This window comes from Apus apus, chromosome 22 (assembly GCF_020740795.1).
Source record: "Apus apus isolate bApuApu2 chromosome 22, bApuApu2.pri.cur, whole genome shotgun sequence".
Lineage (NCBI taxonomy): Eukaryota > Metazoa > Chordata > Aves > Apodiformes > Apodidae > Apus > Apus apus.
Window position 1 is genome coordinate 1793446 of NC_067303.1, and position 12625 is coordinate 1806070.

The 12625-nt window shown below is 47.1% G+C and overlaps 1 protein-coding gene across 5 annotated transcripts in view; it reads right to left on the reverse strand.

Annotated features, from left to right (window-relative positions):
• Positions 1-1943: 1943 nt before the first annotated feature.
• The window catches only part of APLP2 (amyloid beta precursor like protein 2), a 48043-nt gene continuing 37361 nt past the window's right edge, over positions 1944-12625 (reverse strand). For 2 of the 5 annotated variants that reach the window (XM_051638486.1, XM_051638482.1), the window contains 8 exons: positions 12366-12494; positions 10248-10347; positions 9548-9718; positions 8916-8951; positions 5999-6081; positions 5113-5187; positions 4301-4456; positions 1944-3533 (listed from right to left, as the gene is read on the reverse strand). In XM_051638486.1, the coding sequence (XP_051494446.1) occupies positions 3432-3533; positions 4301-4456; positions 5113-5187; positions 5999-6081; positions 8916-8951; positions 9548-9718; positions 10248-10347; positions 12366-12494 (852 nt within the window). In that variant the 3' untranslated portion in view covers positions 1944-3431. The remainder of the gene's footprint in view (positions 3534-4300; positions 4457-5112; positions 5188-5998; positions 6082-8915; positions 8952-9547; positions 9719-10247; positions 10348-12365; positions 12495-12625) is intronic. The other 3 variants (XM_051638483.1, XM_051638485.1, XM_051638484.1) reach the window with 3 other exon arrangements.

Sequence of the window (12625 nt, forward strand, 5' to 3'; positions counted from 1 at the left end):
CTCTTGCTGTGTCCCACAAAAACCACCTCTCCCTGGCTCATCACTGCCCCACCCCTGCTGTGCACGTGCCACCACGACAGAGCCACGAGCAAAGCCCTGATGCCACGTTCTGAGCTGCTGCTCTGGAGAAGTTTCTGTGTGATGACACCAAATCTAAGCACTAAAGACAGACTAGAGGATGTGGGAAACTTCACCTTGAGAGCTGCAGTTTGCTCCCTGAAATATGGATGCTCAGGGCTAACCCTCCCCAGGATGAGGAGGTTTGATGTGCTCCATTAGGTGCACGTTACCTGGTGGTGGAGCAGCACAGAAGGCACCACATCACCACGTTCTTGGGCTCTCGTCCTCACAAGCACCTTCAGCTCCTTCTGTCAAGCAGGGCTGAACGACCCAACACGTGCTCCACGTGCTTTGCTTTCCACATGGACAAGAAGTGAGGCTGGGAAAACAAGCCCACCCACACTCCATCCACCTTGCATTGTGCACAGGAGACTTTCCACCCCACGGCACCCTTGGAGCAGACATAAAGAAGCAGCTTTACAAGGAGACGAACCGACCCCGCGCTGCCTCCTCTGCTCAGCACTCCTACTTCCCAAGGGCCCCTCTCTCAGCCTTTTTCCTTTTCAATATGTTGCTCCTCTTCCAAGGCAAACAGAGGACCTATTTTTTTTTTTCACAATCAGAGTTTTTGTCTGAATGCAGCTCTTAACAACACTCTGCAAGTCTTTCACCATTTCACTGTGCTTCGGACCATCTGATTTTAAGTGTCTTACCACAACGAAATGTTCTGATGCTTCCCTCAGAAAACAACCCTGTGGCCTCTTTGCTGCAGTATCTGGATGGCTGGGAGGTGTCTCACCACCCAGCTCCAAGTGGATACTTTCAAACATTACTTTTCAGCAGCTCAAAAATCCATCACGAAAGAATCGATCCCGAGCGCTTGGCAGCCTCTGCCCAAGCATGTAACTCATGGACTTTGAGTCCAGCCTGATGTATTTATTTTGCAGGACTAATAGAATTTATCGAAGGAAAAATCTAATTCCCAAATTCAATTCTGGAATTCAATCCACAGCCTCTGTAATTTGTTTCTCTTTCAGGTCACCCCACCTGAGGGTGCAGCCCAAGCGACAGCTTTGGACTGATGTTCCACCATCATTTAAATTAAATTTACAGTTTAAAATCAAAACTCTTTCCCAAGTAGTGGTCACAAACCAACAGACAGCATTTCTAGGACAGCATCTGTTCTTTCCTGCAGAGCCTGAATAATTTAACCAGAACATGGAAGTTCCAGTGGAACCACAGAGCCCACTTAAGGAGAAACAGGACATGCAATTGTTTCCTGTTCCAAATTCCTAAGGCTCCATGTTTCCTCTTCTCTCCTCTCCCCCTCTTCATTCAGACCCATATGATCTTCATTCAGATCCATGTGAAGCAAGATGAATTCTGTCTCCTGGCCTCCTAAACCAGCCTTCAAGTGGCAACAACTCCTGGGTCATTTCTCCGAGATGCCAGAAAGGAGGAATCTGCACTCAAGGTCTCACTTCAAAGAAGGAAAATGGATGAGGAATGACACACAGGAGCAGAGGCAGCTGTGAGCTTCACAGGCTGCTGGTTTTAGGTGTTCTGGAAGAGAAAGTTAAAGAAAACAGCCAAGTTATTTCCCTTCCTAAATGAAAACATAAGAAGTGATACAGCAAGCACCAATGCTGCCGGCCAGTTGCTGCTCTGGGCTCTTCACCTCTTCAAAGTATTTTTCCCAGAACAGGGAACTGTGTCACCCTCTGAGGTCTGGCTTTTCTACACCCTCTTGTCCACGAATTTGAAGATTGCTCCCTGCAGCTGGTGGACAAAGAGGTGGGGAAGGGTCTCCAGAGGTTTGGCAAGGACACGGTGGGAGGAGAGAGGAACTTGGGGGAGCCCGTGAATAAAGAGAAGAAACCACCTGGAAGTTAAAGTGTTTATTGATGTGTTTAAACTTTGTACATTCCCCACAGACCACACTAAGGAGTTTGCAGGTAAATCTGTGCATAGTGGGAAGAGACACGGAAAGGGGAAGAAAAAATAAAAGTCACAGGAAAAATAGAAAAAATACACCACAGGTTACCAGAACCTCCAGATTTAAAAAAGCCGTGAGCATTAACACCAACTATACAAGCATTACAAAGACATGATGGTGAGTGGAACAACACCCCTGTTCTTCTGGGGGTCTATGCATCCAATTTCCCTCACAGCAGGCAGCATCCCCTTCCCAACGTGTCCCTCTCTCCTCTCCCCAGCTCCAGCAAACGCCGCGTTCATCAGCTCCAAATGCTGATTCCTGCAGTGATTTGTAGTTGCTGGGCAGAGGCCCAAAGCCCAGCAGCACCCAAGGAGATGCCAAGGCTCCAAACCCTGCTTCTCTTCACTACTTACCATGTTGGTGTGGCAGGAGAGCTGGGGAAAATTAGAAAGCAGTAGCAAGAGGGGGCTGTTAATGCCAGGTGAGTACTGAAGGGAACTAGTTCAGAATGGAGGATTTAAATTCAATACCAGGATCTTCCAACTCTAGAGCAGAACTGAATCTGGAAGGGGAATGTGCAGACCCCAGTATGCACAAACCATGTTCTAACATTCCACTAGAACAACTATAAACAGAGATGCTAGAAGCCTTTTAACTCCTTGCCTCCAGGGAGTCTTGATTCCTAGAGCCCAAGCTGCTGAGCAGCAGGTTGCACATCACTGGCATATGAGGATGGGTATTTTTCTTTTTTTTTTTCTTTTTTCTTTTTCTTTTTTCCTTTTTTTCTCATTCTAAGGATTTTTGTTAGTTACCATTCCCAATTGCTTCCTTGCTTATGCTGTTGTAGTTCCTATCCCTAAATTAATCTCTTTGCAACTCCCAGCGAAATTCACTTTAAAATAGAAAAAAAAAAAACCAAAACAAACAAGGAATACTGCTTTAGATATAAAAGCCAAAATGACTGAAAGAGCCACAACTGTCTCCTTTTCACAAGGTGGGCTGGTACAAATGACCCTCAATATACAGGTGGTCTATCAGAAATAAAAATCAACATTTCCCATTTGATATATAGAGAGTTTGTATCAGACAACGGGACAAAGGAACTGGTGTTCAGGTTATTTAAAAAACAAAACAAAACAAACAAAAAACCCCCTACATCTCAGTCAAATATCTGCAATAGATCCATTTTTTTTTTCCCATTTAAGGAGATTTATATATCATATTGTTATATTATAATTTCTTCACCCATTTAAAAGAATGGAAATTGCAACTCTACAGTAGTAATTATAGTCTTAATGATCCAGGAGTTCTGAATGTAAGATGAAGTCCTCTTGAAGCAACTGTTGGTCAGTAGTTGATCCAAAACACTGGACCACTTTGGCCCTCTGCCCTGCTCCTCTCCCAGTCAGGGCTGTTGTATCTTCATCTCTTTTTATATCTGCATCTGCTCCAGGTATTTGTAGGTGGGGTTCTCATAGCCATGGTTTTGCATCTTGCTCAGATGCCGCTCCTCTGGGGTGAGCATCGGGTCAACCTTTAGAAAGACCAGAAGAAACACCAGAAGGTTACTGGGCCAAGGAGGAACTTGGCAGGCCTGATGTCAGAGCAACAAGAACAGACAGAGAAATGCTGGATAAACACTGTGGAAAACAGTAAACAAGGAAAAAAGAGGAAGCCACAACAAATATTTTGCTGGACAGAGTTCTTCATTTGGGTGCCCCCTGCCTGCCCGTGCCTCTTTGGGGATGAGCTCCACAAATCTAATTATCACCCCAGCATTACAAATCTGGGACCTGCTTCTCTCAAAGAGGCTGTTATAATTTCCCACACGGGCTGGGCAAAGGGGAAAAGCAGCTTCTTGCTGAGTTGTCAGGAGAAACGTGCTCGTTGGGAGCAGAAGGCAGGCGGAGGAACCGCTCCCCAGCTCTCGAGCCGTCTTAATTGCTACAGGAATTTGGAGCACAAATTGCCACAGATTGACTGACTTGCCCCTGCTAAAGATATCACTTGAAAAGCTCATTTGCTGCTAAATCCTACCCTGAGCCAGCCAGGGAAGCCTAATTGAATTCCCTGTGATAAGCAAATACAAGTGTGAAGTGACAGGTCCCAGCAAGGCACGACTGACACCTGCACGCTAATAAATAAGGGATGAAGATGTCAGCATCTCCAGAGTTAAGCCCCAGCCAGCCAGGAGCAGAGCAGCTGATGGCTTGGCAGCTACTGCTATCTGCACCCCCACCACCCAACATGTGATTCCATGCTATTTCCATCCTGGGTTATGGAGCAGGAGTTGTTTCTCACCTCCACAATTCCATGGCTGATGGTCCCATACTGCCTCTTCCTCAGCATCACCAAGCTGATGACTATCACAGTAGCTATGGCAACAGCAATCACCAGGAGCCCAATAAGGGCACTGCTGCTGAAACTGAAGTCATCATGGAGGGAGTTGTCATTGTCCTGGAGGGAAGAAAACAATGGAGGGGGTAGAGGAAGAGCAATGTGGGAGAGCAAACCTAAAATTCGTCACTGTGAGGGTGGGGAGAGCCTGGCCCAGGTTGCCCAGGGAAGCTGTGGCTGCCCCATCCCTGGCAGTGTTGAAGGGCAGGTTGGATGGGGCTTGGAGCAGCCTGGGCTGGTGGGAGGTGTCCCTGCCCATGCAGGGGGGTTGGATCTAGATGATCTTGAAGTCCCTTTCAGTCCAAACCAGTCTGTGATTCTATATGATTTTATGATTCTAAAAGGTGGCCACCACTAAGGCCCTCGACCATCTCTGGTATTCAGGACATGACTGGTGACATTAGACAGTGCAAATATCTCACCTCTTAGTATTCTGCAAGAAGGAAAATGAAGACAAGATCATTTCCCCACTCAGGCACCTGGGCAGGCACAGACCCACACTGCTCTCCTAGCCCACAAGACACTTCTCCAACTAGAGTCAGGTCAGCACGGGCGTGTGCTCCCTGTTTACACCTTTATGCAGAAATGCTGTGTTGCACACCCTGAATGACCTCCCAGAGTAGTGTCCAGGCACAGGACCCCTGGAATTCAGTAACACACAGGAAATCCAGCTTTAGGAAGGTGCCCATCACTGGACTCAGCAGCCACATACGTACCGGCTCGTCCACCAGCCCACCGACACGCTCCGCGTTGAAGATCATTTCCTTCACATCAAGGGTTTCATCAATCACCTGGAAACAGTCACAAAAGCATTTTATGAAAAGAGCCATACAAAACAGGTGGGAGAAGGAACAAGAAGGCAGACAAGAGACCTTTAATGAACACTAGCACAGGCTCAGAACTATTTAGCACCTCTCCCCTGCTCTCACAGCATGTCATGTTCTCCAACTTTTAAAGCCACCTGAGTTAGTACTGCAACCAATTGGGCCTTCAGACTATCCCAAACTAAAGATTCAATTTAATAACTAGGTGCACACCTTGGACACTGCGTTTCTCTCCTGTCAAGTCTTAACCTGTGGCTTTAAAACAATTTTGAAAGGAAAGTCTCAAAAGTGGACTTGGTTGTTGAATTTTAAACATGGGAACTGAGGCAAGTTGGTTGCCTTTCTGACCTAGTGAATTCTTTACACTAGATAGAGCTAATATCTACTGGGCTGCTCACCCTCAGAAGGTGGCAAGGCCTTTTTTGCCATGAAAAATAGGTGGGAAGACAGATGGAACACAGCAGCACTTCGTGTGTTCAGACAGCAAGAAATCAAGGCACATCAGAGGGTCGCTGCTTGGGAAAGCAGTTGCTAAATGAGACTCTTCCCCAGCTCTGCCAGCCAAAGATCTAGATCTCTCTCCTTCCCTCACCCTCCCACCTTTCTGATGCTAATCAGTATTAAGAGCCTACAACAGTCAGAAAACCAACTCCCCCACACCATATGGATAATGAACACACTGACATTCTCTGAGCAGGAAAGAAATGGAAATAAGCCACCGCTATTAATTAGTGTCCCCAGCAGGTTTTGCTTTACAAATCAAAGGTGAGGGGCTCACCACATTTTCATCCACTTTGTTCTTGCTGTTAATCACTTTTTCTTCAGCCCCAATCAGCCCATCCAGCTCGGTCATGCCAGAACCTGCACCAAAAGAGCAAGGCAGGGATTGTCAGTCAGAGTCAGCCCTCGGTGACGTTCAGGAAGGGTGACCTACTCTTTGTAGAGCTGCCATGGCTAGTGTGCTTAACACATGGGCTGCTGATTATTAATCTGTCTTCATGCTGTTGTGTCAGAAAGGGAGCACGTTAGCTATGCTACAGTGATTGGGGGGGGGGGGGTGTTTCTGTTAATGAGGGGCAATGAGGTGGCAATGAGAGGAGCAGACAAGACTCACCCAAACCAGGTGTAAATCCAGAAATACCCTATTGTTAGGTGCTGCTGTGAGAGAAGGCCCAAGGCACTGTGTGACAAACTGTGAGCACATGGTTCCTGTCTGCAAATGTCACCCTGGGTCACCACCACCTCCTCGTGACCCCTGTGACAGAAGGACACATCTCTCTGCCAGAGTCCCTTTTCAACCGCACAGTCAGCACCACCCAACCTTCTGAAACCATCAGCAAGTGCCTCGGGAACAAGGATTCCAAGGTCACCCAGCATGGCTCTGGAATGAGCTGCTGTCCCCTATCTGGCACAAGCCCAGAAACAATAAATCCCAGGTCCAGGGAGGAGCAAAGAATGACACCAGCCTTGGTACCAGAACATCACTCGCTCATTCCTAGGCTGAAGCCAGCACAGGCTCAAGAGAAGAATATCAATTAACAGAAGGTGACTGCTCTGCATAAACTGTTTTGATCTGAAGCGTTTATAAATAGATCAGATCAATAACAGAAAAGCCTGATGCAAGATACTCAGACCTAACACAACACAGCAAGTCAGGAGAATGCCAGTTTTCCATTATCAGCAGGGACAATGTAATGTCCTTCACCACACCGATGCTTCCCTGACGCAAAAGCAGGACAGAAGCCCCAGACCTACAGCAGGGTCTTCTCCAGCAAGGAGCACAAGGTGGGGGAAATGTTACTACAGCACTTAACACTTTGCTGGTGACCCCACACACCTCTCCACAAGCTGCTGAGCTTGCACGTTGCCCAAGACATCGTGTCACCTGCTGCTGAAATTGGCAGCACGTTCCTCAATGAGATGCAAGGAAAGGCTAGTTGGCTCCAAGGCAGGTTTTCAAAGTGATAAACTTTTACTGCCTGAAAATGGCAAGGAAACAAACGTTTCACTCCAGCTCCTCCCTCCAGAAGCATCTCTGGTTTCAGTGCATCCCTTTTCCCTGTAGAGTTCCTTGGAGACACTAATCAGATTCCAAGCACGGCCAAGACTGCCAGCCTGACTTCTCGCGGCTGTCGAAGCAGGTCATGTTATTGTGAAAGTCAATGATGGGGATTTTCTGGAGAGACTACCCACAAATGGTTTTTAGAGAACTCCTGTGTCAGCTTTTGGCCTATGGCTGCTTGATTCAATCCTCAGGAGCCAACGTAGCAGAGTCTCCAGGGCCAGGAGAGCAGCTGCTGCACTGAGCTTTGCTATTTGTCACCAAGTGCTGTGACAAATAACAGACCCAGTTTGGTGCAGCTCAAAGGCACAGTTTACATTATATACTTCCCAGGGAAAAAAACACCCCTTGCACACACAAAAAAACAGCCCTAAGACTCCCTAGCAGCCCTCGTGAAATGAAGAGGGAAAAGGGAGGGGAGAGAAGGGGCAAGTGCAGGATATAATCTTGTCCCCAGGTCATCAGAAAATCTTCTGTTCAACCCAAATGGGGAGAATCAGCCTCCATTTATCTGTAATTCAACAAAGCAGTTGTCCAAAAAAACCCAGTATCAAACTAAAGTGTCCCAGTTCTTTACAGAGCAGTCAGTACACTGGCCCACAAGAGGGATGAAGGTGACTTCCAGTTGTAGGAAACACTGACAGTGAAAATAGTTTCAAGCTATCTGGCCTGCACCCTGTTACAAAACTATTTGTGTTCATATTAAATGGTTATTAGCAAAATCCTTTTGCTCCCCTTTGGGATTCTGAGTAACTCATTTGGAACTAAAAGCAGATTACAATACTGGGTTTCCTCCCTGCACGCTGCACATGTACCACTGCTCTGCAAGAGTCCTTCAAGCATTAGCCTTCCATTCCTGCTTCAGGAACTGGACCTGTGGCAGCAGATGAGCCAGGCCCCACCTGCACCTGAGACTGCATCACTGCCAGGGCACTTCCTTTAATCCCAGTATTTCTATGTCATTGTCAAAGCCCAGGCAGCCCCCATTCAGCCAGGCACTGAGTTACTGCAGAATTAATAATGAGCCAAAGGAGAAATGGACAATCACCAGGACTTTGCCAGTACAGAGAGACGCTACATGTGAAAAGGTGATGCTGAGGAAACCAGACACAAAGAAGGAATCTCCTAACTTATCTGTCCCAGGCCAGCTGCACGCTGGAGTATCTAGGAGGACATTCAGCCAGGAAACACAGCCTGTGCCTGCTGCAGCACTCTCATCCCTGGCTCAGTGCTCTCATCTCCAGAGCAGGCAGAAGAGCCTCTAGCCCATTTACCATCAGCTCTGCAGGGTTCCTTCCGAAAGAGTTGAAGTGAGTGCACATGGAGAGGTGCAAAGTGCTGCACGGCTGCAGCCAGACTGCTGGCTCCACAGCTCAGCAGAGCAGGAAGCTGCTCCATGCCCTGAGACACCTTCTGAGCCCACCAGGGAGGAACACACACAATTCACTGGACACTCAGACCAGCTCATTGCTTTGTCACTAGGCCTAAGCAAGCAAAATCAAAGGTTACTGATCTAAACCAGAGCAGGGAAATGAAAATAAAGGTGAATATGAAACTAAAATGAAGCTATCAAACACAGTGAGAAGGTAGGAGAGTGATTGAAAGCACTGTGAGGGAGCAGCTTAGAACCAACCTTTTTTCATTGGATGGTACAAATCCGGCTGAGGATCTAGCAGGAGGGAAAACAAAAACAAAAATAGCAGAGAAAGGAGATTAAGAGAGAAAGGAAAAAAGGCTTGCGCATGATTTCTGACTCAGACCCTGGGAAAAGCTTTTAGCATACAGCTTTCTTTAAGCTCAGGACTCTGTTCAAGCATTTTAAAAATAAATACACACACACACCAGCTGTCAACACCTGATGATACAAAAAATAGAGATTTTTTTTAAAAATACAGAGAAGTCCTGCAGCCCTTCAGTAGGTCACGGCACAAAGGCTTCATGTTACATGAGAGCATTTTGGTTAAAGATTGACAATTAATTCCCAAGTCAAGCCTCACAGTAAATATTTCACACTTCCTGCAAGATGGGAAGAGATAAAACAATTTAGCAAGGAAAGAACTGGAAAGACAAGCCAGCAGCTCAGTGTGAAGCACCAGTGGCACTGCCTCTTGCCCATGGTTGGAGGCTGAGGGGCACTGCTGGGACAACTGCTTTGCTCTTAGATCACCCAAAGGGATGGAGCTTCCTGAGCCACCAAGCCTGCAGGCTAAGGAAAATCACCCACATTTTGAAAAGCCAGTGAACCCAGTTTTCAGTTCCACATACCTTCGTTTTCAGGCAAGGCTGGGAAGGTTTTCACCTGGAACGGACGGAACGGTTTGCCCTCCAGGGGAATTTCTTCGCTCTCCTCAGAGCTCACTCTGACATCCACCTGGGACTCAGAAACGGAGGATGTGAACTGATCCATGTCTGCACGCTGCTCCTGGAGCAGCTCATCTGAAAGGAATAACAGGAAATATTACACAAACTGCATGAAGCCTGGCAGGAACAGGAAGGGGCAGATGGTTGGAGCCGGGCTGAGGCAGGGCTGCAGGGGAACACTGCTCAAGGTGCCAGGTTACCTCATCTTGCATGTTGTCAAGTCTCATCTGGAATTCTCAGTAAAGGAGAAATACATTTGTATGTAGAAATACACACAAATAAGGGCTAAGAGGTTTGATGTGGCAAGAAGTTATGGCAAAATGGATTAAACTCCTATAAAGCAAGAAAGCATCTGCTTATTTTTATGGATCTTTTTCATCTCCCTTTGAGAGAGCTTTGCTGTTCTGGATGTTGTTAACTTTTTATAAATGGACAGTTATTCTGACCCAGAGAATATCTCTCCTGTGGTACCTAAGCCCAAATCCAAGTGCTTGGTGTTGATGGCATCCCCTCAATGGAGCTAGGAACCTTTCTGGAGCCCTCATGAGATAGAAAATCTTGTGAGCTAACACGGTGGCACGGGAGCTGGCACAGAGACACTCACCAATCTCATCCTGGATTTCTTCAGCCACGTATGGCACCTTGTAGAGCAGGGACAAGCTTTGATTCATCCGCTCCTCAATCACATGGAGATGTGTCATCACCTGCAGATGTACAGGAGTGTGTTGGAGTAGGCAAAGACTGTCAGTCATTTAACTGGTATCGGTATGTCACTTGTTTAATACAGTATCTGCTCCTGGTGGATCTGCCAGGACAGACAACAGAATGGGACACAGGTCCATCTAGTCCAGCTCTCTGGCACTGGCCATGGCACTCTCTGATACATGCCACTCTCAGTATTTTGGGATAGAATGGGGATAGAGAGGATTCAGGCAACTTGCTGTAACCAGCTCTCCACTGGAAACACTGAAGCTGGTATTTCCCAAATGCCAGGTACAGCCAGAATTCACTGCTTGCAGCAGCTAAAAGCAAGTGCCCTATTAAACGGTTTATCACTCCTGACTAGTGGAAAAGACACAGGCAAAGGGAGCAGACAATATTTATCAACTCTGGTCTCAGAACAAAGGTGCCTTTCAGAACAAGGGTGCCATTACATTTGTCTTACACCCACTCCACCCACCCCCTGGCAACAGCATTCTCCCTTCATTTGAGAAATAAATTCAAACTCTGGGCAACCTCAAATCACTCTTCCCTGGCATATTAAATTCCTTGGTGAAGTCAAGCCTGACCTGAAGAGGGTGCTGCATAATCAGGGATCATGTAGACCAAGGAAAAACATGTATATGGATGCTCAAATGTTGAGAAAAGCTGAGGAGTTCAACCTGACTTTTAAGAGCAAGGATGAAAGCAATTTAATTTTACATGTGGCACCTTGTCAATCAAGGGAATCGATGGAGCAGCTTAAAGGGCAGGTAGAAAGTAAAGCGAATGGAAATTGAACTGTACCACCCACATTCCTTGCATGTGATTTGTTGACACTGCAGCCTTCAGAAAGAATTAAGGACTGTTTGGGTTTTAGCTTAAGGACACAGTTCACACACTCCCTCTTGGGCTTTGGCAGCAACAGAACAAAGGGTCAGGGTGGACTGTGCTTGATATGCTAAAGCTGTCTCTGAAAATGCTACCACATATTCTGCAGCACCAAGCAAACAGCAGCTTGTAAATACCACAGTTGTTGCTACTCTTCCCGAGGATGCAGCTTATTAAGAATGACAGAATCAGGGGCAGACAACCAAGAGACAAGAGTTGAAGGTACACCACTAGCACCCAGAAAAAGCCTGGATCCATGAGACCAGGCACCTCCAGGCATGAGCTTCACTTCTAGAAAGTCACTGCAACACTACCCTACACCCCACTAGAGGTGACAACAGACTTCAGTCCCTGTCTTACTCTTAAACCACAATATTTCCATTTACTGTTTATACAGCGACGTTGTTTTTTGCCCCAGTAAACTGGGACTGGCAAATCACAGATTACATTCCTACAGCTCTGAGTGGACAGTTACCTCTGCTTCTCCCTAAATTTGTGAGGGGACACACTGTTATGAACAGACTTTTCAGTGTTAGGAGGTCATTCTTAATATGAATCTTACCACCCAGATGAAGGAAGATTAATTTCTGGCTTTTCAGGTGTTAAAGATATTGCAAAGGCACAAAATAAAATCCAAACACACCTGCTAATAGGAGATACCAACTGCTTGGCAAGGGTGATGTGTTATGCTTTGGAAACAAGGCAGTAACTTTGCAGAGCCACAAGAGAACTCCAAAAAACCCAAAACACAGGCATGGTGAAGAACAAGTCTAATGAAATCAACACATACACACAAGGTCTTGGAAGAAGTGGCAAAGTCTGCTCAAGGAAAACCAAGCCCCCAGCAAATAAACTTCAGGGGTGTCTCAACACAAGAGTGATACCAAACTAGTTCTAAATCCCTAGACTCCTCACTGTGGCCAACAATAAGGTGTGGGTAAGGCCAGAGCTGCAGTTTGTAGCACTGAGCCAAGGAAAACTGTTGTGACAGCCCGTGTGGTGCCAGGCAGCAGGCAGGAGGGAGACCCGCAACAGACGGAAGCTGCTGGAGCACCCAGCAAAAAGCAGAAGGCTCCTGGAGCCTCCAGCTGCTGGGGAACAACGGCTCCCTTGAGAGGAAGCTTTCTTATACCTGAGATTTCATCTGTGCAGCCTTTTCTGGGTCGACTGCCAGGACGTGCTGGTAGTGGCGGATGGTGTGCAGGCGGTCCTTGTTCTCGGCACGGACGTAGCGCTTGAGGGCCTGCAGGATGCGGTGGGGCTGCGGGGAGACCAGCGGGTCACACAACGCACAGCCTCACAACGCTGCAGGCAGCAGCCCACTTTGGTACAGGACAGACCAGTCATAGAATCGTAAGGGTTGGAAGGGATCTACTCGGCCCTGGTGACACT